The sequence below is a fragment of the Oryzias latipes genome, chromosome 2 (assembly GCF_002234675.1).
Source record: "Oryzias latipes chromosome 2, ASM223467v1".
Taxonomy (NCBI): Eukaryota; Metazoa; Chordata; class Actinopteri; order Beloniformes; family Adrianichthyidae; genus Oryzias; species Oryzias latipes.
The window spans coordinates 5,626,474-5,651,532 of record NC_019860.2 but is presented as its reverse complement, the minus strand read 5'-3'; the positions used below and the strand labels follow the sequence as shown (position 1 = coordinate 5,651,532).

Sequence of the window (25,059 nt, the reverse complement as noted above, 5' to 3'; positions counted from 1 at the left end):
GTCGCACCCAGGGGAGAGCCATCTTGAAAAAATAATGACTGACTATTTATTTCTTTTGTAAGTGACCATGGTATAAGCGGGATAATGGCCTTCGAAGTGTGGATCATCAGCAATAACGCACTTAGCGGAAGCAACCGTCCTCCGCTCCGCGTCTGTTGGTTTAAGCTTCCACAGCGTGCATTCATTTCTGACAATGCACACTTTGCCGGCCATTGACCCTAACATACATTATAATTGCATTGGATTTTTAAAAACACATTAAGAGCCTGAAACAACATTCACAGAACTGAATCCGAGTTTCTGGAAGAAGGACCAGAGTTTCTCTGAACCGTCTCAACACACCCACATGAAAACTTTCAGAGTCGCCATGTTGTCAGTGACCTCTGATGTGTTTGCTGCTTTTTTCCTCACAGATCAACACAACAGCTTCATGATGAGAACAGAAAACAACTTTTTCACAAAGACTCACCGAAGAAGAAAAAAACGGAGAAACTCCAACGTCTGTGTCTGCTGGACAAACTCTGCTGTCTCAGAGTTTAAGAGCAGCCCTCTTTCCTGTGTGTATTTCTTTGTTTGTTTGTGTGTGTGTGTGTGTATGTGTGCGCGCGCAGGTGGGGGACTGTTTCCTCTTTTATTTACAAGAAATGGTGGGACCGCAGCTGCAGCAGTCAACAAGCAGTTGTGTCCAAAAGAGAACCTGATTGGGTTTCAGAACTAAACTGAAAGTAAAATGTTCTTTTAAATCCTCTTTTACTCTAAAGATTCTCCATGAAAGTAAACTCCTGAGGAACTAAAGGACATTTCTGTTCTGACAGGATTCAGTTCATCTGCTTCACAAAGACTGAAGCAAAGATCATGATTTAGAAATTGGATAAAAAACCGTCACCTCTGTAGTTGCTGAGAAGCGGAGCAGAAGAGAACAGTTAAGTGGAGCTCAATGTTCCTGCCTCTGGAGGAAAAATGCAGCCAAACCCTGAGATTTGTGCTATGTTAAAACCATGCATTTCCCGTGCGTTCAAGAACTGAACACTTGTTTAGCATGCACCACAACCATCAAACAGACAATGAACTGCACATATCCCCAAGAAGAGAGGCTTCTTCTAGTGTTTACTGCGTGTCTGCCATCTACTGCTTAAAGAGGCTTGATGTGAAATCTCCAAGTGGTGCAAATCTCTCATGTCATGTAAGGCCATGTACAAACTGCAATTGTTGATTTCTCCTCCATTATCTGACAATTTTCAAATGTAGGTGGTTACACCTTTGTGTTTATTGACACTGATTCAGAGTGAGCTCACACACGTGACTACCAAAGCCACAGAGTGAAAGGAAGTGGTGGTGGAAACAACAAACAGAATAGTTTGAAAAGATGGGTTTTGACTTTTTTCTTTTAGAGGTAGAAATGTTCTGCTCTCTGCTAAAGAGGCAGAACGTCTCCTTCTAAGAAGAATCCAGAGTTCCTGATCACAAACATCAACTGAAGCCCAAATCAGAGCTAGGGGGTATTCCAGGAAGCATGTTTAAACTAGCCTGACTTTAAGCCTGAACTCTGGCTGAAATACGCCTGAACTTGCTTACCCGGGGTATGTCGGTTCCAAAAGACCGGATATGAGTTGGCGTAATTACGCCCGACTTGGTAACCCTGGGTTAATGCACGTGCATGTCAAGTACATAAAGACATTTTCAATGGATCGCCGATTTCTGGAGTCGCCATGGAAACGCGTGGAAAAAAAGAAAGCGTTACACTTTAGTGAGACGGAGTCTGAGGTTTTAATGATGGCGTATGAAGATTATACGTCCATCAAAAAAGTAATAGCTGCATCAGCAAAAGAAAGAGTTTCTGCTTGTAGTAGAAGAACAGACAAAGTAAACGCACAAGTTTCTGATGTTGTTTCCATTTTCCTTATGACGCATATATATATAACTTATCCAATTTTGCCACTTTAAATGAATTACTTCTATTGGTAACAAATAATTGAGTTAAATTTAATCAACCTAATTTCTTACGTCTATAAAACACAATAATTGTTTATACAACTCAAATTTATGTATTTATCTAACTAAATGTCATATTACTCCAATTCAATTAATATTTTTTCCATATTAATTAATTATATTTCTTGATCTATCATATGTCTAAGTTTGAGCCGGCAGATATGCTCATTTTTATAACAATAAAAAGGACAGGAAAAAATACACGTTATGCATAAAATCATTAAAGAATTTTCCATCATTATACTTACAACAATAAACGGTAGGGGTGCTATATAAACTCATCATTCTCTCATTCACTCTTACTCATGGTGCAGAGACATAACCACAGTAGGACTAAACAACTCAGCAAAACATGGCACAACACAGTAAAACAGCTAAACAACTAAACACATTTGGTTAAAAAGCCACACTTAAACCGAAATCCGTCCAGGCAGGCAAAGGAAATGGTATCCCACAATCCCTTGCGGTGATGATCTAACAGCAGGACCAACGTTACACCTACTTAATTCAATTAATTTGAATGAAAGTAAAATAACTGTCTGAAAACTGCGTGTTATTTTTAAACTAACTTAACAAACAAATGATTTATCTTAACTGAAGCAAATAACTATGTTAGATAAAAGTAAAAAAGTTTAATTTTTCAACATCCAAACGTAGTCTTAACACCCTCTCATGGTGGAAAAAGTATTATCTGAGCTTCTTCATCCACTAAATCATCTTCAAATGGACACGCCATGCTGCTTCACCTCTCTGTAAACAAACTAACCTTCAACTAAACCTGCTCCACACCAGGTTATGTTCAGAGCATGAGTTGCCATGGCAACTTGACCTACCCTGAAACATACCTCCATTTCTGGAACCGAAAACTGAGGTTATCAACTTCCTTAGCCTCAAACTTACCGTGGGAGCTAGCATAACCTGCTTTCTGGAATACTCCCCAGGTGTTAGCTCACCTTTGCAGTATTACTTTGCATGATTGAATGAATGAAATGTTACCCACTAGTTGGTTTGAAGGCATAAGTATGCGTGTGTGAACACTATCTGTTTTGTGTACATGTTGACATGTGGACCTTTTTGCAGCTAGCTGGTGTGTTGATAACATTTGAGTGTGTGTGTGGACAGGCCCCGCCCTTTGAGATTTGTAATACATCTGAACCTTAATGTGATGATAAACATCCATTAAACTTGTTGCTTTATGCTGCTTCATGGTCTTATCCCCCCCTCCTATTATAACCCTCTTACCCCCCCCCCCTCTCTCTAACATCCCTCTCTCTTCTTCCCTTCTTTCCTTTTCCGTCCGGTCCAACACCAAAGATTTTCAAACATGATTGAAATTAATAAAGTTTGGCCTCAATTACAAAAGGGGTTTATTCAGACATACCTTTGGTTTGTCTGAAGATTAATAATCCCTCTTGTTAAAGTAAAATATGTCCAACACAAGAGGCCCTCAGCTCTCATCTGTCTGCCCAGCTGTTGGACAGGACAAGTTAAAAAAAAAAAAAGAATCAGAATCAGAAATACTTTATTGATCCCACACGTGGGAAATTTGTTTGTTACCATAACAACAGACAGGGGAAAAAAGACTAAACAGAGCAGCATGATCCACAGCAAGCATGAATGACAGAAGATAATGAGGAAGACAAACATGAGACGGCATCTGATGAGGGACAGTCAGCATCATTGGTCAGAGAAACAAGGTAGAACTCAGCCAAAGGGGCTCCACCTGTTCCTGGACCAACAGGTGAAGTTAATAATGAAACTGTTTCATGTTTATTAGTCTGAATAGAAATGTCTACAGACTCATAATTACCATGGAAAGGTATTAATATTATTATTAATATCATTATTATTAGGCCATGGTTCTTGACCAGAGAAAGGTAGCTTGCCATCTCTCGGTGGGTTGAGTATCCTTACCCCAGGTGGTAGAGTTTAAATATCTGGGGGTCTCAGAGCGTGAGATTGACAGGCGGATCGGAGCGGCATCCGTAGTTATGCGGTCGCTGTATCGGTCCGTTGTGGTGAAGAGAGAGCTGAGCCGAAAAGCAAAGCTCTCAATTTACCGGTCGATCTTCGTTCCAATACTCACCTATGGTCATGAGCTATGGTTTATGACCGAAAGAACGAGGTCCCGAATACAAGCGGCTGAAATGAGCTTCCTCCGTAGGGTGGCGAGGCGCTCCCTTAGAGATAGGGTGAGAAGCTCGGCCACCCGCGGAGAGCTCGGAGTAGAACTGCTTCTCCTCCACATCGAAAGGAGCCAGTTGTGGTGGCTCGTACATCTAGTATGGATGCCTCCTGGACGCCTCCCTGGAGAGGTGTTCCGGGCATGTCCCACTGGGCGGAGGCCCCGGGGAAGATCCAGAACACGCTGGAGAGACTACATCTCTCGGCTGGCCTGGGAACGCCTCGGGGTTCCCCCAGAGGGGCTAGAGGAAGTGGCTGGGAAGTCTGGGCATCTCTGCTTAGACTGCTGTCCCCGCGACCGGGTCCCGGATAAGCGGAGGAAGATGGATGGATGGATGGATGGATTATTATTATTTCAGAACAACTGACTTTTTGTTCATTATAGATATCTATCATGAACAAGCAGACACACCTAAGCATTAAATATAAACACAATAAATCAAAATATATCAGTAGTCATTTAACTTTCAGTTAGTTTTCTAAAGGCTGTTTTACTACATTTAGCAGAATGAATTTTCAAAATGTAGCTCATGGTTTTTGTGTGCCACCACAAGATTTAAAGTGGCCCCCTTCCGGCCAACTCCATGAAAAATTTCTGGAGGCGCCACTGAATGGGCAGATGGGTCATTCTGTCCAATTGCTGCTTCTAGAGGCTCAATAAATATAGCAAAAAGAAAGGGGCAGAGGGGGTAACCTTGCCAGGTTCCTCTTCCCAAAAAAAACCTGTTGGAAGTCTGTCTATTAGTTCTGACTAATGCATTGGGGTAGTGAAATAATAATTTAATCCAATTGATGAGTGATTCTCCAAACCCAAACGTCCAGATTACTCTGTAAAAAGCTTTTTCAGCATCCAGCGATAGTAAGGTCATATCCTGGTTTTTAATAGTGGAGAAGTCAATTATATTAACGAGTCTGCGGACATTGTCATCCGAGTGTCTGCCTGGTCTTTTAGCAGAGATGTGTTAAACCTCCAGGTTGTACCTAAGGATGAGGATATTCCAATATAAATATTTACAGAAACTGGTGCATGATCACTGATACTGATTGGATGAATGTTGGAACTTCTGATATCTTTCAAAAAGGATTTACTGACTAATAAATAGTCTAAACGAGAGTGTAAATGGTGAACTGGAGAGAAGAAGGTGAACCCTTTAGTCACTACACTTGGCGCTCATGTCACCTAAACACTAGTGATTGGGTGACATGAGCGCCATGCGTTGCAGAGAACCAGATCATTCATGTACTGCTTTAGGATACTTGCAGACCGCCATGTGCGCTGGTTAGCTGCTGTGCTGAGTCTGTCAAGTACAGTATCCAGAATCAGATTGACATCTCCTCCTATAATGATTGTGGAGTCAGAGTGAACCAAGAGTGAGGTGAAGAATCTGTGTGAATTGTTTTTACTAATAAAGACAGCAACTCCTCTTTGTTTGGAGCTGTAACTGGCAGAATACATGAATGGGAATTGCGAGCAGCATGAAGGAGGTGTGGCCTTTTAGCTCTATAGCCACGTCTGGGATGGTGCTGTCGAGCCACGTTTCCGAGAGAATCATGCAGCAGCACTTGTTTAAAGTCCTTTGTGTAGCTGTCAGCTGTTGTAGCTCATCTATCTTATTCCGGAATTTGCACATTGGAGAGAAAGAAGTTAGAAGAAGGTAAGAAGTGGCATTTTAAACGGATTAGCCTTTAGCTGAACCCTTATACCCGCTCTCTTGCCTCTCTTCTGTCTGCGCTAGCAGCGTCTCCTTCTCTGGCCTTCTGCTGTTAGTATACCGGGAGGTGGTCTGGCGATCTCCAGTGGGATGAGGTCCTCAGCTGACAAGTGATGTTCTCTGGTATTTAGTTGTAATTACGACTGTACTGGAGGGATAGTGTTCTTGATATGTGCAAAAAAAATGGACATCACCAGTGTTATAGTGCAAAAAAATGAACAACTGTGTGAGCTCCAGGCCACTGCTTCTGTGCGCGCCACCAAATTCAAGTAATAAATAATTCATGATGATCAATGACATTTCAATTCCTCGTCTGTTTTAACTTCATTTCAAGTCATTTCTAATCAATTGCATTTTCATTCCTGATCATATTTTTGGGTCCAAATCCAAAAGAAATGAGCAATCAGTGAAAATGTCCTCCGTCAGTCTCTCATCAGGGCGGGTCCCACCTGACTGAATGGACCAAGTTCCTGGACCTCCAGCTGCATCACTGCTCCTGAACACACTTTTCTGTCTGATTGCAGGTTGAGGAGCTGCAGTCTGTCAGAGATCAGCTGTGAAGTTCTGGTCTCAGCTCTGAAGAAAAACCCGTCTAATCTGACAGAACTGGACCTGAGTGAGAACCAGAACCTGCAGGATTCAGGAGTTCTTCATCTGTGTGGTTTTCTGGAGAGTCCAGACTGCAGACTGCAGACTCTGAGGTCAGACTCCATGTTTCAGTTGTGTTCAGATCAAAATGATGACAAAGTTGTGTTGACCCACAGTGAGCAGAAATGTCCAGATTCTGATCTGCAGCAGCGTCTTCCAGCAGCTGCTTGTTCTCTTCAAAGATCTGCAGAAGAACGTCTTCTTTTCTTCCTGCAGCTGCTTGTTTCAAAGCTGTCTGCTGACATTTGTGCTCCACAAAGTTCTGCTTGCAGCCATCAGCTCTTCTTTGTGTCTTTGCTCCAACAGACTCCTTTAAAGCGCGTGCAGAAGAAGCAGCCGTGCACGCTCACATGCACTCTGAGTCCTGCTGCTGTGTTTCAGCAGATGCAGCTGAGAGTCCAGCGGCTGATGTTTGTGAGCAGACAGTGACAGAGTCATGCTGCAGCTGGATGCTGCTCTGACAGACACATCCTCCACAAACATCCTCACCTTTTCATCCACAAACATCATCACATCATCCATCAAAGCTCCCAGCAGCTTCTGACTCTTCATTCAGAGCTGAAGTCATGGATCTGGGATCAATGTCCAACATTTGTTGCTGACTCTTCCTCATCACTTCCTTCTTCTCTCTGCTTTGATCTGTTGGTGCTGAAAGTTTCTGCTTGAAGGGCTGCAGCAGAAAAGGACTGGAAGATCATCTCCTGAAAACTGGGATGAAGGCTTTCCAGCATCATGCTGCTGAAATTCTCCCATGATTCAGTGGTGTTTGGAGAAGAGCTGAGCAGAAAGAGGAAGTGGACTTTTTCTGCTGTTGTTGCAGAAACATCAGTTGGTTTGGATGCAGCCACAGGCGGATGTTTGACTTTCACACATCTGGACTTCTGTCCTGAAGCAGCTGCATGTTGTCCTGAATGTTCCTGAATGTTCTTCTTCTCTGCTTCTGCTGGACTCTTCTGATCTGCTGCTGTTGCTTCACATCTTTGGGCTTTTTCTAAACCTTCTGATCTTCTTCAGCTCTGAACTCTTTAGAAGAAGTGAAGGATGAAAAACATGAACTTTGTCTTTGAACTCAACTCTTTGTTCTGGATTCAGGTTAATGAACTGCAGTTTGTCAAAGTCCAGCTGTGATGCTCTGGTCTCAGCTCTGAAGTCCAACCCGTCCCACCTGACAGAACTGGACCTGAACTGCAACAACCTTCAGGATTCAGATGTTCAGCAGCTCCAGGATCTGGTGGAGAGTCCAAACTCCAAACTGCAGACTCTGAGGTCAGTAGAGGGTTGGAGTCAGTCCAGCTGCTTCCAGATGTTTGGTCCTAAAGTTAGTCTGAGAGCAAAGATGCAGAGTTTCCTGTGAAGCTGCAGCTTCTCAGTGAAGCTCTGAGGAGAATGATGACAGGCTTCAGGACAACAGTCAGCCAATCAGAGCAGCAGAAGCTCCAACAGGTGAAGATGACAGGAAGCTGCTACTCTGAACAGGACTGAAGCTCCTGCTGCTCTTTCTGCTGCTGTGCTGCATCACTGACTGACAGACCAGGATCAGGAGACACTCCTTCATCTCTGTCTCTACACTTTCTCTCTGTAGGTGGAAGGCAGAAGACTCTTCAGAAGAAGAAGACTGATGTTCCTCCTGGAGGAGCAGAGAGGAGCAGCAGCAGCAGCTGGTCTGCAGAGATGTTGTGACTGGACGGTGTTCCTGGGAGGTGGAGAGCAGAGTGATGGAGGAATCAGAGGAAGTGGAGATGAGTGTCAGAGCTGCAGCATGAACTGATCTGAGATCAGCTCCACTGTCTCTCTTAGCATCAAGTGGACAGTTATTGTGCTGCAGCTCCCCCGGTGGACTGATGGAGAACTGCACTTCCTCTTCTCATTCAAACTTGGAGTGTTGATCTGAAACATGGGTTGGATTTAGATGTTCAGCAGCTCCAGGATCTGGAGAAAAACAGACCTGCAGACAAACAGATTATTTTCTAGATCATCACTTTCTTCTTTCATCTACATTTGATGGACAGATGTGAGTTTGGGATGGACCAATCAAGGATTGAGGGAATCATTGATCAGACAGAACATTTCTGGATGACATAGATCTATGTGTGGGTCAGGGGAAAACACAGTCAGGCGTTGGATCCTGGTTCTGTCTCTGGAACAGGGACAGAACCAGAACTCTGGATCACAAGATTCTGGTTCCAGATGTTTCACACTTGATTTCTGTTCTCCAGAAACTCTCATTGACAAACAAGCACAGAGTTTCATTCAGAAACATCCAACATGGTCATGTGACCAGAATGTTCATAGTGGAGACAAAGACAAACGCTGTGGTCACATGACTCACTGGTTTGGATTCAAGTCCTTTGAAGTCAGTTTTTGGAGCAGAAATCCCGTCTGATCTCAGTTAGTGAACAAAAGTCTCTCAGTTGATTAATTTTTCTATCATCTCTGTTCTGTTGATGATCAAATATTGACTCATGCAGTTTGAAAGACACAGAGTTTTGCTTTGATTGATGTTTTCCACAGTTTTCTGACTGAACTTCCTTTTTCTTTGTTTTTTTGTGGGTAAAACTCTGTTCTTTTTCATGCTGACAGCATTTTTAGCTGCAGTTTTAAAGAAGTTTCATCTAAATCCAGTAGAATCTCCTCATTTTCTAGAATGTGTGAAACTAATAGAAACTTTCTGAGCATAAAGCCTGTTTTCTCCAGAGGACATGAATGAACAGAGTGGATCTTAGTGAGAAATGACAGCCTCTGGATGCAGAGAATCACTTTGATGCAGCTGCTGCAACAACACCAACTGCAGTGAAGCAGGAGGGAGAAGGGAGACACCTGCTGGCTGTTTGCAGAACTTCATCATAGTGTCAAAAGGCTTCAAACTGAAAGCTGTCTGTAAAATTCCTGCAGCCTGTTTGGATCTAATAAATGCTCTTTTGAATCAACTCTGTGTTTTCTATTGATTTCTGTCTTCATTCTATCTTTGACTCACAAACAGACTTGAATCTTTAGCCTTCCCCCTCATCCTGTTCCAGCTGTTCTAATCTTCATGTGTTTGGTTCCTTCTCAGTAGAAATGGTTGGAAAAGAGCTTTGGAATGTTCAGGTGGTGCTGATGTCTTTCTAGATGGGGGTGGGCAGAACAGATGAGAGCTCCTCCCTCCTGATTCAGAGGGGAACAGTGGGCAGCAGCTGAAAGGAGGGAGTGGAAATGGGAAAAGTTCTCTGCACGTTTCTCCTTTCCAAGAACAGAGGGACACGACTCCATGAACAGCAGAAGCTAAAGAGTTGGAAAACATGCCCAAAGCTGCAGCACCACCTGCAGAAAGATGCTTCCTCATCAGGCTCAAGATCAGATCACAGTTTCTGCTGAGCTGCTATTGGAGCTTTTAGGGGGTCAGATCTTTAGGAACATTTGCTGTCAATGAAACCAGGAAGTAATGTGTTTTGAAAGATCAGATTGATGACATCATCAGTTGTGGAAACACTGGAAAATGGAAATCCAGCGAGAAGTAAACATCATGAACTTCCAGCAGGACAAACGGTTCTAGACTGTTGGAGACAGGAACAGCTTTGGTCTGGGAGTTCTCCGTATTCTCAGATGAAATCTTCTCCTCCAATATCTGCTGCTTCCATCACCTGAGAGACTTGTTCTTCCAACAAACATCAGCACCTCTGAAAGAACCACCTACATGTGTCAGCTGGAGGCGGACCTAACTCTGACCTATCTCCCAATGTTAAAGTAGCACAAGGGTGCGTCCACATCCCTTCCTTCCCTCAGAGACTCTTGATGATGATGATGATGATGATGATCCCGTCTGTGACAACAAAGTGAAGTGTGAATGTGCCCACCAAGCAGTGACAGAGAGTGAAGTTCTGTGTTTCTCACCACAACATCTGAAGACAGCCGTTCCACTTTGATCCAGAGACAACGGCTGGAAGGTCCCATTACCGGCGGGACCTTCAAAAAAGCAGCGTTCTGGTCTGGCGCTGTTTTCCAGTCAGTGTTCTTCATAGATTCTAAAATAGATTTATTTCTTTAAATCTCTTTTTCCTGAAAGTTGAAAAGTTTGAACATTTTCAGCCAGAATTGATCCAAATTGTTTTGATTTGGTTGTTTGTTCTTTTCTACATTTGACCAAACCCAAAGTGGGAGGAGTCATCTTTCTTTAGTTCCTCTGAATCATGGACAGAAGTTGTAGATGTTCCACTAGAACAGTGTTTTCTTCTTCTGTGGATGTTCTAGTGTTCTGAGCACATTGGTAAAGTCTGCTGCATTTTCTGTCAGCTTCCATTTTCAGCATTTGGATCCTCAAAGTTCAGGAAGAAACCGGAATCCAAACTGCTTCCAGTTTCCATGTTTGGGATCTTCTGGACCTGTTGAAGGACACAGATTCTTTCCACATCATGAAGCTGTTCTTCTGAAGCCAAACGGCCCACAGTTCTATGCTGATGATGCTCTTCTTCACCAACAGCCTCTCAGATCACAGATGCTGCAGTTTGCTTGGTTTGCTGGAAAGCAGCAGCGCTGCCACGCCCACCTGAAAGAGCCTCAGAGCTTCTCCAGCTGATGTCTTCAACACTGGGACTCCATCCCTTCTTCCATTCATCTTTCTGTCCGTTTGCTTTGAGGCCCAGATCCTCACCTGCTGCTGGCTTTGGTTCAGCAGCTGCTGACTGGAACGCTGAAGCTCAGAGCGTCCGGCGCTTTGATCTTCTGCACATTCAAGTGTGGAACAGATGCAGAGAAAAGCTCCAAAGTTCTCAGAGGAGCATTGATTCAGCAGATCTTTAGTTTCTGGAGACAACGTCAATGGAAGAATGAAAACCACATGGATTCAAACTGAAACTCTGTCAGAGTCAATAAAGTTTTTTCAAAGATGAAGTTCTTGAAGGACAAAGCTCTCCTTCACTGTCAACACACACAGATGATCAGAACAGTTCCACATGTGTCTGCATGTTCTGGGAAGTTCTCCGGTTCCTGGGTTCCTCTGATCACGGGTCCAGCAGCTGTTTCAGGAACACGGATGATCCAGAACATGGGATCAGACTGAAGTCAGCAGCTTTCAGCTCCTTTTGGGCTTCAAGCCCAGAGAGAAGACAGAAATGTGAGGAAGGCAGAGAACATGAAGGGTTCCTGACAGGAAAGAGAAGTTGGAGCCAGAAAGACTAGAACCGGATCAGGACCAACTCTGGACAGTCCTTTTAGTGGTGGAGCACAGACAGAAGCAGCATCATGTTTGTCACAGAGACGTGAGCTTTGAGGAGCCACTCTGCAGCTTGACCCTCTCAGATGTCAGCAGCTGTTTGTGTCCTCAGATCCAGTCAGACACCAACATGTTCCTCAGAGAACAGCATGTCAGCACACACTGCACACGCTTGGATCCATGCAGACGTGTTGGAAGCCAGAGCTTCAGGCCGGCCTTCAGTGGATCTGTCCGTTCATGCTGAATGGGAGCAGAAGAACGTCTGTTTCAGCTCTGCTGCTTCAGCTCCACTCAAACTGCTGGGAACTCCAAACTCTCTCAGAGGAGAAAAACAGCAGAAAGCTTTCTGCAGCTGCTCTCACAGTGGATCTTCCTCTGTCTTCTTCAGCAGCAGATGATGAAGAGTCACTTTCTTCAGGTTCCTCTCAGTCCTGACCTTCATTCCTGATGGACCAAAGCAGACTGACAGCAGCTCTTTAGCTCCACAAAGAAAACTCTGCAGTTTCCCAAAAACCTTCTGAAGCAGAAAAACCAGGAGACTTCCTGTCTGTCTGTCTGTCTGTCTGTCAGTGTTGGAGTCTTCCTCCATCTTCAAATGATGAAGGTTTCTGCTTTGGAACATTCCAGAAAGCCTTTTGAAAGCCTCCTGATGATGCTGGAGGACAGGGAGGAGCGCAGGAGGATGCAGGAGCTCCCAGAGGAGGAGAGGCAGGAGGAGCAGAGGGAGCGGCTGCTGGAGCAGAAGCAGCTGCAGACGCACTTTTGGCTCTGGGCTTCAAACTTTGATCAGGAGGAAGAGGAGGAGCTAAAGAGGAGCAGGAATGCTGGGAGTGGGACTGGAATTCAGACTGAATCCAACATTTAGGGACAAAAATGGCGTCTTCCAGAAATAAATCAGAATTCTTTATTGTCATTGTAGATGGGGATACAATGAAATTGCAGCAGCCTTGAAGTGATGAAGTTAAATAAAATAAAATAGAATAACTGTATTTACATCTCTAAAAATATGAACAATATGTACAGAAACTGGTAAATATTAAATATGTATGGACAAAATAGAATGGAATGAGTCGAGTTGCTGTGAGCGCAGCATAGTAGATATTGTGTTATTGCACAGAAGTCAAGATATTTCACACATGTGTAGTCAGAGATTTAGCGTTTGTAAAAAGTCAGAGTGGGTGTGGTTGGTGGAAGTGTGTGTATTCCGTATGGTGATTTCCTGTGGAAAAAAGCTGTTCCTTAGTCTGTTTGTCCTGGTTCTGATGGACCTGTACCTCCTTCCAGAGGGCAGCAGATCAAACAGAGAGAAAGCAGGATGGGTGGAGTCAGTGATGATGTTAGTCACTCTGCTGAGGCAGCATGACTGGTAGATGTCCTTCAGTGAGGGGAGGGGGCAGCTGATGATCCTCTTCTGTCTTTACCACTCTCTGGAGGCTCTGCTGTTCTGCTTCAGTGCAGTGGGAGAACCACACTGTGATGCAGGAGGACAGGATGCTCTCAATGGTTGAGCGGTAGAAGGTGACCAGCAGCTCCTGGTTCACATTGTTCTTCCTGAGTCTTCTCAGGAAGTGCAGGTGCTGCTGAGCCTTCCTGATGGTGTTGTTAGACCCTGTGAGGTCAGCCGAGATGGTGGTGCCCAGGAGGGTGAAGCTGTGGACCCTCTCCACACAGTTTCCATCGATGTAGAGTGGGGTTGGATCTGCTCTGTTCTTCCTGAAGTCCAGGATGATCTCCTTGGTCTTGGTGGTGTTCAGGATGAGGTTGTTAGCCTGACACCACCTGGACAGTTTCAGGACTTTGTCTCTGTGGGCCGTCTTGTCGTCTCCAGAGATCAGCCCCACCACAGTAGTGTCGTCTGCAAACTACACTATGGTGTTGCTGGTGTGGGCTGGTCTGCAGTCTGCTGTGTACAGCATGTCCGTCACTGAGGAGTGACGTCACTGAACACCGTCACTGCCTGGAGCTCTTTCTGGGTCCTAGTGCCGTAAAGGTTACAGCTCCTGGTTCCACAAGAAAAAAGTCCATTCTAGAGGCCACTCTGACGTCATCATCATCAAAGACAGCGTTACCTAGCAACCATACCAAGACCATAGCAGCTATAGAGGGAAACACAACAAACCATCAACGGCGGTTAAAGCAGTCAGACGTTTGTTCTGCAGCTCAGTAAAAATCTCTGCTTTAGGTTTTGGGGAGAAAAACAAAGGAAAACACACGGAGAAGGATTCTGCAAAGGAAATCCCAAGTTCTATTGGTAAGTCAGCGTCCTGGAAACATGCTTTGTTGGTTCTGAAGTGGCATGAATGCAGACTTAGATTGCTTTGTTTCCTTGGATTCTTCAGATGGATTCAAGCTGTAAATGTTGTCAGCATAAAGCAAGTTTGGACTAAACTAAAGCAGAAAGTGGCTTTGAAGATGGTCAGGAGAAATGAGGGCTTTTTTCAGGAATTCTTGGAAGAGGAGGACTTCTCCAAACAACCAGAATCTAGGAGGAGGTTTTTTCAGCATTGAGATCAGGATTTAGCATGAGCTTCAATCCCATTTTTGTTCAATCCAAATGTTTACCGTCATATTCAGGAGTTCAACTCTGAAAGCCACCATGACATCATAGACATTAAAGACCCTGTTACCTAGCAACCAAACACAACAAACTGAAGAAAAGTTTGAAACTGCCTTTAACTTTTATTACACTAATGGTTTAAACTTAATTCACTCTAGCCACAGGGGTTGCAAGCCAGTAACTTCTGTGCCGGTCCCAAGCCCGGATAAATAGAGAGGGTTGCGTCAGGAAGGGCATCCGGCGTAAAAATTGCCAAAATAACCATGCGAATCATCCACAACACTTCAGACATACCGGATCGGTCGAGGCCCGGGTTAACAACGACCGCCACCGATGCTGTTAACCTACAGGGTGTCGGTGGAAATTTGACTACTGTTGGTGGAAGAAAGAGGGGAGGCAGAAGGGTCCGTGGCCAGAGAGAGAAGGGGAAAGGCAGGAACATAGGTTTGAGAATAGGGACTCTTAACGTTGGCACAATGACAGGGAAAGGCAGAGAGCTGGCAGACATGATGGAGAGAAGGAAAGTAGATGTACTGTGTGTGCAGGAGACAAGGTGGAAGGGCAGCAAGGCACGTAGTATTGGAGGAGGATACAAACTGTTCTATCATGGTGTTGATAGGAAGAGAAACGGGGTAGGAGTGATTCTGAAGGGGGACTTTGTAAACAGTGTTCTAGAGGTGAAAAGAGTCTCAGACAGGATGATGAGCCTAAAGTTAGAAATTGAAGGGGTGATGGTGAATGTAGTCAGTGGGTATGCGCCACAGGTTGGCTGTGAGTTAGAAGTGAAGGAGAGATTCTGGAGTGAGTTGGATGAGGTCATAGAGAGTTTTCCCAGAGGAGAGAGAGTTGTTATTGGAGCAGACTTTAATGGGCATGTTGGTGAGGGCAACAGAGGTGATGAGGAGGTGATGGGCAGGTTTGGTGTGAAGGAAAGGAATCTGGAGGGACAGATGGTGGTGGACTTTGCGAAGAGGATGGAAATGGCTGTAGTCAACACTTACTTCCAGAAGAGAGAGGAACATAGAGTGACATACAGAAGTGGAGGTAGGAGTACTCAGGTGGACTACATCCTATGTAGACGAGGTCATTTGAGAGAGGTTAATGACTGCAAAGTGGTGGTAGGAGAGAGTGTAGCCAGACAGCACCGCATGGTGGTGTGTAAAATGACTCTGGAGGTCAGGAAGAAGAAGAGAGGGAAAACAGAAAAGAAGACCAAGTGGTGGAAGCTACAGAATGAAGAAACTTGTGAGGAATTTAGGCAGAAGTTGAGGCAGGTCCTGGGTGGTCAGGATGAGCTTCCAGAGGACTGGAAAACTACAGCAGAGATTATCAGGGAAACAGGTAGGAAGGTGCTAGGTGTGTCATCTGGAAAGAGGAAAGACGGTAAAGAGACTTGGTGGTGGAATGAGGAAGTACAGGAATGCGTCCAGAGGAAGAGGTTGGCTAAAAGGAAGTGGGATGTAGAAAGGACTGAGGAAGGTAGACAGGAGTACAAGGAAGCGCAGCGTAGAGTGAAGAGAGAGGTGGCAAAGGCCAAACAGAAAGCTTACGATGAGCTATATGACAGGTTAGACACAAAGGAAGGAGAGAAGGACTTGTACAGGCTAGCCAGACAGAGAGACAGAGATGGGAAGGACGTGCAACAGATAAGGGTGATTAAGGACAGAGATGGAAAGGTGCTAACAACCCAGGAGAGTGTACAGAAAAGATGGAAGGAGTATTTTGAGGAGCTGATGAACGAGGAAAATGACAGGGAAAGAAGGGAGGAAGATGTGGTTGTTGTGGAGCAGGAAGTAGCAGAGATTGGAAAGGATGAGGTTAGGAAGGCTCTGAAAAGGATGAAGAGCGGAAAGGCCGTTGGTCCTGATGACGTACCTGTGGAGGTATGGAAGTGCCTAGGAGAGACAGCAGTGGAATTTCTAACAAGGTTGTTCAATAGGATTTTAGAGAGTGAGAAGATGCCTGAGGAATGGAGGAGAAGCGTTCTGGTCCCGATCTTTAAGAACAAGGGTGACACGCAGAACTGCAGCAACTATAGAGGAATAAAGTTGATGAGCCACACAATGAAGCTGTGGGAAAGAGTAGTGGAAGCCAGGCTTAGGAAGAAGGTGGAGATCTGTGAGCAGCAGTATGGTTTCATGCCCCGTAAGAGCACCACTGATGCCATTTTTGCTTTGAGAATGTTGATGGAAAAGTACAGAGAAGGTCAGAAGGAGCTGCATTGTGTGTTCGTAGATTTAGAGAAGGCGTATGACAGGGTGCCGAGGGAGGAGCTGTGGTACTGTATGAGGTCGTCTGGAGTGGCAGAGAAGTATGTCAGAGTAGTTCAGGACATGTATGAGAGAAGTATGACGGTGGTGAGATGTGCTGTAGGTCAGACAGAGGAGTTCAAGGTGGAGGTGGGACTACACCAAGGATCAGCTTTGAGTCCTTTTTTGTTTGCTATGCTGATGGACAGGCTGACAGACGAGGTAAGACAGGAATCTCCCTGGACAATGATGTTTGCGGATGACATTGTAATTTGCAGTGAGAGTAGAGAGCAGGTGGAGGAACAGCTAGAGAGGTGGAGGTTTGCTCTGGAAAGAAGAGGTATGAAGGTCAGTCGTAGTAAGACAGAATACATGTGTCTGAACGAGAGGGATCAAGGTAGAAGCGTTAGGTTACAGGGGGCTGAGGTGAAGAAGGTGCAGGAGTTTAAGTACTTGGGGTCAACAGTTCAGTGTGATGGGGATTGTGGAAAAGAGGTGAAGAGGCGAGTGCAGGCAGGTTGGAGCGGGTGGAGGAAAGTGTCAGGAGTGTTGTGTGACAGAAGAGTGCCAGCAAGACTCAAAGGAAAGGTGTACAAGACAGTGGTGAGACCAGCTCTGCTCTATGGGTTAGAGACGGTAGCAGTGAGACAGAGACAAGAGGCTGAGATGGAGGTAGCAGAGATGAAGATGTTGAGGTTCTCCTTAGGAGTGACCAGGTTAGACAGGATAAGGAACGAGTACATCAGAGGGACGGCTCATGTTGCCTGTGTTAGCGACAAAGTCAGAGAAGCCAGACTGAGATGGTTTGGACATGTTCAGAGGAGGGATAGTGGATACATTGGTAGAAGGATGTTGGAGATGGAGCTGCCTGGCCGGAGGGCAAGAGGACGGCCAAAGAGGAGATATATGGATGTCTTGACAGAGGACATGAAGTTGGCTAATGTTAGGATAGAAGATGTTCATGATAGAGTGAGGTGGAAAAGGATGATTCGCTGTGGCGACCCCTGATGGGAAAAGCCGAAAGAGAAAGAAGAGTTTAAACTTAATTCACTGAGCATGTATTGTCATCTCAAAATTATATTACATTTGAAGAAAGCACAGCCAAACTATTGTTCTAACAGTTCATTCTCAGACTCCCTCTTTTCTGTGCATGTGTTTTCTGCTGAGCAGGCCTCAGACTTATCTTCACTTTAGCCTTGGAGCTTCTCTCCAGCAGTAACCTGTGGGCGTTAATTTTCACACGAGGTCCATCGGACGATCTTCTGAATATGCAAATGCAGGGTTTTTATACCAAAGCCCATCCCTGAGCTCGTTGGTTCGGACTTTGAATATACCATGTTCATCTGTCTGTCCCCTTCGTGTTTGTAAGAAGTAAAACCTCCACAAAAGCTAAGTTTTGTCTCTGAGTCATTATTCATTATTTCTGTGTGCAAGAAACTGACGGGGTTACGAACTAAAATTTAATACAGTCCTTTCTAGAGAATCCAGTTTCTTCACAGGAACCCTATATGTCTTTGCTGTGAACGCTGTCATACTTTGGAGGAATGTAAACAGTTCAACAGAAAGAAACATAAAGAAAAGATTCAACTCTTGAGAAGCAAAGGGATTTGTTTTGGATGTCTTTGTGTGGGACACATGAGCCGTGAGTGTATCAAACGTCTGACATGTAAAATGTGTGGGCAAACCCACCCAACTGTGCTTCACATTAAACAACAATCATCACCAGAGTCACAAGGGACCTCTAACCAACCCACTTCACCCAAAACATGTGGACATACAGGGGCCGGTCAGGACCGTTGCGTATTATCCATTCTCCCTGTGAAGATAAGAAGTGTTAAAGGAAACCACACAGTTAAAACATATGCATTTCTGGATCCAGGAAGTTCTGCAACATTTTGTTCAGAACATCTCAAAGTCAAAGTCAAAGTCAACTTTATTGTCAATTCTTCATATGTGCATCACATACAATGAATCGAAATTCCGTTTCTTACTCTCTCGTCTGTTCAGGAGAAGAAAAATAAAAACAAAGTATACGTTTAAAATAAGATGAATAAGTAAAAAGAAAGAAAAAGATACAATTTACAATATACAACATTGGCAATTTGCTATAAAAGTGCGAGTGCACTTATGGCAGTGTCTCAAGGCAGTTTCTGAGTCTGGTGGTCCGTGAGCGGAGGCTCCTGTACTTCCTCCCCGAGGGCAGAAGGCTGAACAGGTTGTGTGCAGGGTGGTGTGTGTCCTTGATTATTGTTAGTGCTTTGCGGGTGAGGCGGGTGATGTATAAGTCCTGCAGGGAAGGGAGTGGTGTTCCAATGATTCTCCTGGCTGTGTTGACTATGCGCTGCAGGGCTTTCCTGTTGCTGTGTGTACAGCTGCCCCCCCACACACACACACAGTGATGCAGCTGGAGAGGATGCTCTCGATGGTTCCTCTGTAGAATGTGGTCATGATGGCTGGTGAGGCACCTGATCTTTTTAGTTTCCGCAGGAAGTAGAGACGTTGTTGACCTTTCTTTGCCAATGATGTGGTGTGGGCGGTCCAGGAGAGGTCCTCACTGATGTGTACCCCCAGGAATTTTGTGCTGCTCACTCTCTCCACAGCAGTACCATCAATTATCAGTGGCAGGTGTTGAGTGTTGCCCCTCTGGAAGTTGACAACAATATCCTTTGTCATTTAGCAGGAGGTTATTGTCTCTGCACCATTTTGTCAGCAGATCCACCTCTTCCCTGTAGTTGGTCTCATCGCCCTTGGTGATGAGACCCACCAGGGTTGTGTCGTCTGCAAATTTCACAAGGTGGTTTGTGCTGTGGGTTGTCGTGCAGTCATGTGTCAGCAGGGTGAAGAGCAGCGGACTAAGCACACAGCCTTGGGGTGCCCCGGTGTTGAGAATGATTGTATTTGAGGTGTTGTTGCCGGCTCGTACTGTTTGTGGTCTTTGGCTGAGGAAGTCCAGTAGCCAGTTGCAGATGGGGGTGTTAACACCCAGCTTGTCCAGTTTGCAAATGAGTTGCTGTGGTATTATTGTGTTAAATGCGGAGCTGAAGTCTATGAACAGCATTCTCACATATGCGTCCTTTTTGTCTAAGTGGGTGAGAGCTGGATGGAGAGCAGAACAAATGGCGTCCTCTGTCGATCGTTTGGGTCGGTATGCAAACTGAAGGGGGTCCAGGGTGGGGGGAAGGGTGGACTTGATGTGTGACATGACTAGCCTTTCAAAGCACTTCATGATGATGGGCGTTAGTGCTATGGGGCGGTAGTCATTGAAGCAGGATGGTGATGGTTTCTTTGGCACAGGGATGATAGTTGTAGCCTTGAAGCATGATGGGACGATGGCTTGCTCCAAGGAGATGTTAAAGATGTCTGTGAAGACATCCTTTAGCTCTTCTGCGCATTCCTTCAGCACACGGCCTGGGATATTGTCTGGACCTGCTGCTTTCCGTGGGTTTATGGTGGAGAGTGTCCTCTTCACGCTGGTAGTTGTCAGGTGCAGAGTTTGATCCTGGGGGGAGGGGGGCGTTTTCTGTGGGTGTGTGCTGTTTAGTCCTTCAAAGCGTGAAAAGAAGCTGTTCAGGTTGTTGAGAAGGGGGGTGTTGTTCTCACAGCTCTGCGGTGCAGGCTTGTAGTCTGTGATCTAGAACAGTTTGTCCTGCAGGAAGTTCCTAATATTTTCTTCTCCTCTGGATTTCCATTTTCCAGTGTTTCCACAACTGATGATGTCATCAATCTGATCTTTACTTCCTGGTTTCATTGACAGCAAATGTTCCTAAAGATCTGACCCCCTAAAAGCTCCAATAGCAGCTCAGCAGAAACTCTGATCTTTCTTCTCCTTGCAGCTCTTGATGTGGAGGGGCGGAGCCTGAAGAGGAAGCATCTTTTTGCAGGTGGTGCTGCAGCTTTGGGCATGTTTTCCAACTCTTTAGCTTCTGCTGTTCATGGAGTCGTGTCCCTCTGTTCTTGGAAAGGAGCAACCTGTAGAGAACCTTTCCCATTTCCACTCCCTCCTTTCAGCTGCTGCCCACTGTTCCCCTCTGAATCAGGAGGGAGGAGCTCTCATCTGTTCTGCCCACCCCCATCTAGAAAGACATCAGCACCACCTGAACATTCCAAAGCTCTTTTCCAACCCATTTCTACTGAGAACGAACCAAACACATGAAGATTAGAACAGAACAGGATGAGGGGGAAGGCTAAAGATTCAAGTCTGTTTGTGAGTCAAAGATAGAATGAAGACAGAAATCAATAGAAAACACAGAGTTGATTAAATAGTCCTCATTTATTAGATCCAAACAGGCTGCAGGTATTTTACAGACAGCTTTTAGTTTGAAGCCTTTTGACACTAAGATGCAGTTCTGCAAACAGCCAGCAGGTGTCTCCCTTCTCCCTCCTGCTTCAATAATACAGTTGGTGTTGTTGCAGCAGCTGCATCAAAGTGATTCTCTGCATCCAGAGGCTGTCATTCCTCACTAAGATCCACTCTGTTCATTCATGTCCTCTGGAGAAAACAGGCTTTATGCTCAGAAAGTTTCTACTAGTTTCAGACATTCTAGAAAATGAGGAGATTCAACTGGATTTAGATGAAACTTCTTTAAAACTGCAGCTAAAAATGCTGTCAGCATGAAAAAGAACAGAGTTTTACCCACAAAACACTAAAGAAAAAGGAAGTTCACTCAGAAAACTTTGATGATCTAGAAAAGAATCTGTTTGTCTGCAGGTCTGTTTTTCTCCAGATCCTGGAGCTGCTGAACATCTGAATCCAACCCATGTTTCAGATCAACACTCCAAGTTAGAATGAGAAGAGGAAGTGCAGTTCTCCATCAGTCCACCGGGGGAGCTGCAGCACAATAACTGTCCACTTGATGCTGAGAGAGACAGTGGAGCTGATCTCAGATCAGTTCCTGCTGCAGCTCTGACACTCATCTCCACTTCCTCTGATTCCTCCATCACTCTGCTCTCGACCTCCCAGGAACACCGTCCAATCACAACATCTCTGCAGACCAGCTGCTGCCGCTGCTCCTCTCTGCTCCTCCAGGAGGAACATCAGTCCCACCAGTCTTCATTCTTCCACCTGCAGAGAGAAAGTATAGAGACAGAGATGAAGGAGTGTCTCCTGATCCTGGTCTGTCAGTCAGTGATGCAGCACAGCAGCAGAAAGAGCAGCAGGAGCTTCAGTCCTGTTCAGAGCAGCAGCTTCCTGTCATCTTCACCTGTTGGAGCTTCTGCTGCTCTGATTGGCTGACTGTTGTCCTGAAGCCTGTCATCATTCTCCTCAGAGCTTCACTGAGAAGCTGCAGCTTCACAGGAAACTCTGCATCTTTGCTCTCAGACTAACTTTAGGACCAAACATCTGGAAGTAGCTGGACTGACTCCAACCCTCTACTGACCTCAGAGTCTGCAGTTTGGAGTTTGGACTCTCCACCAGATCCTGGAGCTGCTGAACATCTGAAGACTGAAGGTTGTTGTCTCTCAGGTCCAGTTCTGTCAGGTGGGACGGGTTGGACTTCAGAGCTGAGACCAGAGCAGCACAGCTGGTCTTTGACAATCTGCAGATCATCAACCTGAATCCAGAACAAAGAGTTGAGTTTAAAGACAAAGTTCATGTTTTTCATCCTTCACTTCTTCTAAAGAGTTCAGAGCTGAAGAAGATCAGAAAGTTTAGAAAAAGTCCAAAGATGTGAAGCAACAGCAGCAGATCAGAAGAGTCCAGCAGAAGCAGAGAAGAAGAACATCCAGGAACATTCAGGACAACATGCAGCTGCTTCAGGAAAGAAGTCCAGAATCAGCCTGTGGCTGCATCCAAACCAACTGATGTTTCTGCAGCAACAGCAGAAAAAGTCCACTTCCTCTTTCTGCTCAGCTCTTCTCCAAACAGCACTGAATCATGGGAGAATTTCAGCAGCATGATGCTGGAAAGTCTTCATCCCAGTTTTCAGGAGATGATCTTCCAGTCCTTCTCTGCTGCAGCCCTTCAAGCAGAGACTTTCAGCTCCAACAGATCAAAGCAGAGAGAAGAAGGAAGTGATGAGGAAGAGTCAGCAGCAAATGTTGGACATTGATCCCTGATCAAGCATGACTTCAGCTCTGAATGAAGAGTCAGAAGCTGCTTGGAGCTTTGATGGATGATGTGATGATGTTTGTGGATGAAAAGGTGAGGATGTTTGTGGAGGATGTGTCTGTCAGAGCAGCATCCAGCTGCAGCATGACTCTGTCACTGTCTGCTCACAAACATCAGCCGCTGGACTCTCAGCTGCATCTGCTGAAACACAGCAGCAGGACTCAGAGTGCATGTGAGCGTGCACGGCTGCTTCTTCTGCACGCGCTTTAAAGGAGTCTGTTGGAGCAAAGACACAAAGAAGAGCTGATGGCTGAAAGCAGAACTTTGTGGAGACCAAATGTCAGCAGACAGCTTTGAAACAAGCAGCTGCAGGAAGATGCTGCTGCAGATCAGAATCTGGACATTTCTGTTCACTGTGGGTCAACACAACTTTGTCATCATATTGATCTGAACACAACTGAAACATGTAGTCTGACCTCAGAGTCTGCAGTCTGCAGTCTGGACTCTCCAGAAAACCACACAGATGAAGAACTCCTGAATCCTGCAGGTTCTGGTTCCAGCTCAGGTCCAGTTCTCTCAGATTAGACAGGTTTTTCTTCAGTGCTGAGACCAGAACTTCACAGCTGATCTCTGACAAACAGCCTCCCTTCAACCTGCAATCAGACAGAAAAGTGTTCAGGAGAAGTGATGCAGCTGGAGGTCCAGGAACTTGGTCCATTCAGTCAGGTGGGACCCGCCCTGATGACAGGCTGACAGATGACATTTTCACTGTTTGCTCTTTTCTTTTGGATTTGGACCCAAAAACATGATCATGAATGAAAATGCAATAGATTAGAAATGACTTGAAATGAAGTTCAAACAGACGAGGAATTTATCTACATTTATCATAATGGATTAATAATAACTAAATACATTTTTTAAAGCCTGTCAGAAACAGATGTAATGGAAAAATTTTTTTACTTTGAATTATAGAACAAAATAAAGAATAATCAATTTTGCTTTAATTTAAAACTTTGATTTAAAAATAAATTAAATCAAATTTAATTTAAATTGTATTTCTTCAGCTTGAATTCTAAATTATGAAATGCATTTTCAAATTACATCATCACATTGCAAAGTTAATTGTTCATTGAGAATTCAAGATGAAAGCTTCTGGTCAGAACTTTGTCTAAACACCTTTAAACTGACAAAATGTCCAAATCTGCAGCTAATCCATTTCAAAACTCTTCACAGAATTTACTACACTGGACAGAGGATGTTCAAGATTGGTCTCAGTAACTCAGACATTTGTCAGCACTGTGACAGTAACCTACTCGACAGTTACATGCATGCACTCTGGTTCTGCACGCCTGTCCAGGCTCTCTGGCAGCAGGTAGGTATCAGTCTGGCTTAAGGTTTCAATCACGGCTTCACCGTCACTTTGTGTGCTTGGTGACATGAGTGCCATCGATGTAAAAGGAGGATTAGTATCTATCATTTTCATAACTCTTTGTATTGCTAAAAAAAACAATTTTAATAAATTGGAAAAACAAAAAAAATATAAATATAAGTCAACACAGAAATCTGCTGTTTGATCATATCAGCTTGGAAAAAATGTCAGCCCAAAGTTCAAGTAACTTTGAAAGGATTCGGTCTCTCTGGTCTCCCATAGCTAACTCCTTGACTTAGGGGGTGGGGGCTCTGGTCGTCCCTGCTCCTTGCCTTTCTGCCATGGGTCGTGTGGGGGTCGGGGCCTCCGGTGCCTGCCGGGGGGTGGCAGGGACTCCGTTGGTCGGGGGGCTGCGTCCGGTGCCTGGGTGGGGCGGGCTGGGGTGCTGCGTGGTCTTCTGGGTGTGGGTGTGGTGGGGTGTGGTGGGGGGGGCTGAGTGTTGGCCCGGCTTGGCTTGGGGGGTGGTCTCTTTGCCTGTGCTGGGGGGTTGGCGGGGGGGCTGCCCGTCTACACCTGGGGCCGGCCCTTCCCTGGCTCTGGGACAGGGAAGGGCCCCCAGTCGCTCTGGGTGTCATCCGCTGGGGCTGCGGGGTCTGGGGAGGTGTGTGGGGGGGAGGGGGGGGGGCTTGTCGGCCTCGTCCTGTGTGGGGGGCTTTCTGGGGGGGGGGTCCCACCATCGGTACGGGACCTTGGCGGTTTGGCGGGCCGGGGTCCCAGCTGAGGCAATCGGCGCTTGCCCCGGCCGGCTGGCGGTCCTTGGTCCTGTCGAGGCCTGACCGGGCTCTCCCGGCGCTTGGGGGTGGGGGCCTGGGCTTGCTCCGGGGGGGGCGGCGCTCCTGGCTCCTCACTGTCTGTTTGGGGTGGGTGGTGCTGGGCCTGGGGCGTCGGCGTTTCGGGGATGGGGCTTCGGGGCCGGGGGTCCTGGGCGCGTTGCTGGGGGGGGCTGGGGGGAGGGGGCTGTTTGAGCACCGGGGGACAGTCTACCACCTGTCCCCAAGTTACCTAACCCTTGCTCATATAATCTCATATTAGGGTGAGGGGGTGGGGGGTT

At 45.7% G+C, this 25,059-nt stretch overlaps 4 protein-coding genes and 1 long non-coding RNA gene across 9 annotated transcripts in view; 2 read left to right on the top strand and 3 right to left on the bottom strand.

The window, feature by feature from the left end:
• Positions 1 to 25,059, top strand: part of LOC101172629 (zinc finger protein 436-like) — a 1,005,429-nt gene that overhangs the window by 312,080 nt on the left and 668,290 nt on the right. The window lies entirely within an intron of this gene.
• The window catches only part of LOC110016657 (zinc finger protein 502-like), a 970,715-nt gene that overhangs the window by 367,888 nt on the left and 577,768 nt on the right, over positions 1 to 25,059 (bottom strand). The gene's annotated exons all lie outside the window — the stretch shown is intronic.
• LOC105355262 (NACHT, LRR and PYD domains-containing protein 12) overlaps positions 1 to 25,059 on the bottom strand; it is a 517,064-nt gene that overhangs the window by 466,758 nt on the left and 25,247 nt on the right. The window lies entirely within an intron of this gene.
• LOC111948755 lies at positions 13,239 to 14,155 on the top strand. Its single transcript, XR_002874737.1, has 2 exons — positions 13,239 to 13,975; positions 14,064 to 14,155. It is a non-coding gene; the product is annotated as an uncharacterized LOC111948755 (long non-coding RNA).
• LOC110013539 (NACHT, LRR and PYD domains-containing protein 3-like) overlaps positions 21,092 to 25,059 on the bottom strand; it is a 28,599-nt gene continuing 24,631 nt past the window's right edge. For 2 of the 3 annotated variants that reach the window (XM_023961999.1, XM_023961996.1), the window contains 3 exons: positions 23,056 to 23,232; positions 21,909 to 22,082; positions 21,092 to 21,592 (listed from right to left, as the gene is read on the bottom strand). In XM_023961999.1, coding sequence (XP_023817767.1) covers positions 21,565 to 21,592; positions 21,909 to 22,082; positions 23,056 to 23,232 — 379 coding nt within the window. In that variant the 3' untranslated portion in view covers positions 21,092 to 21,564. Of the gene's footprint in view, positions 21,593 to 21,908; positions 22,083 to 22,711; positions 22,856 to 23,055; positions 23,233 to 25,059 lie in introns of those variants that run through there. The other variant, XM_023962000.1, reaches the window with a different exon arrangement.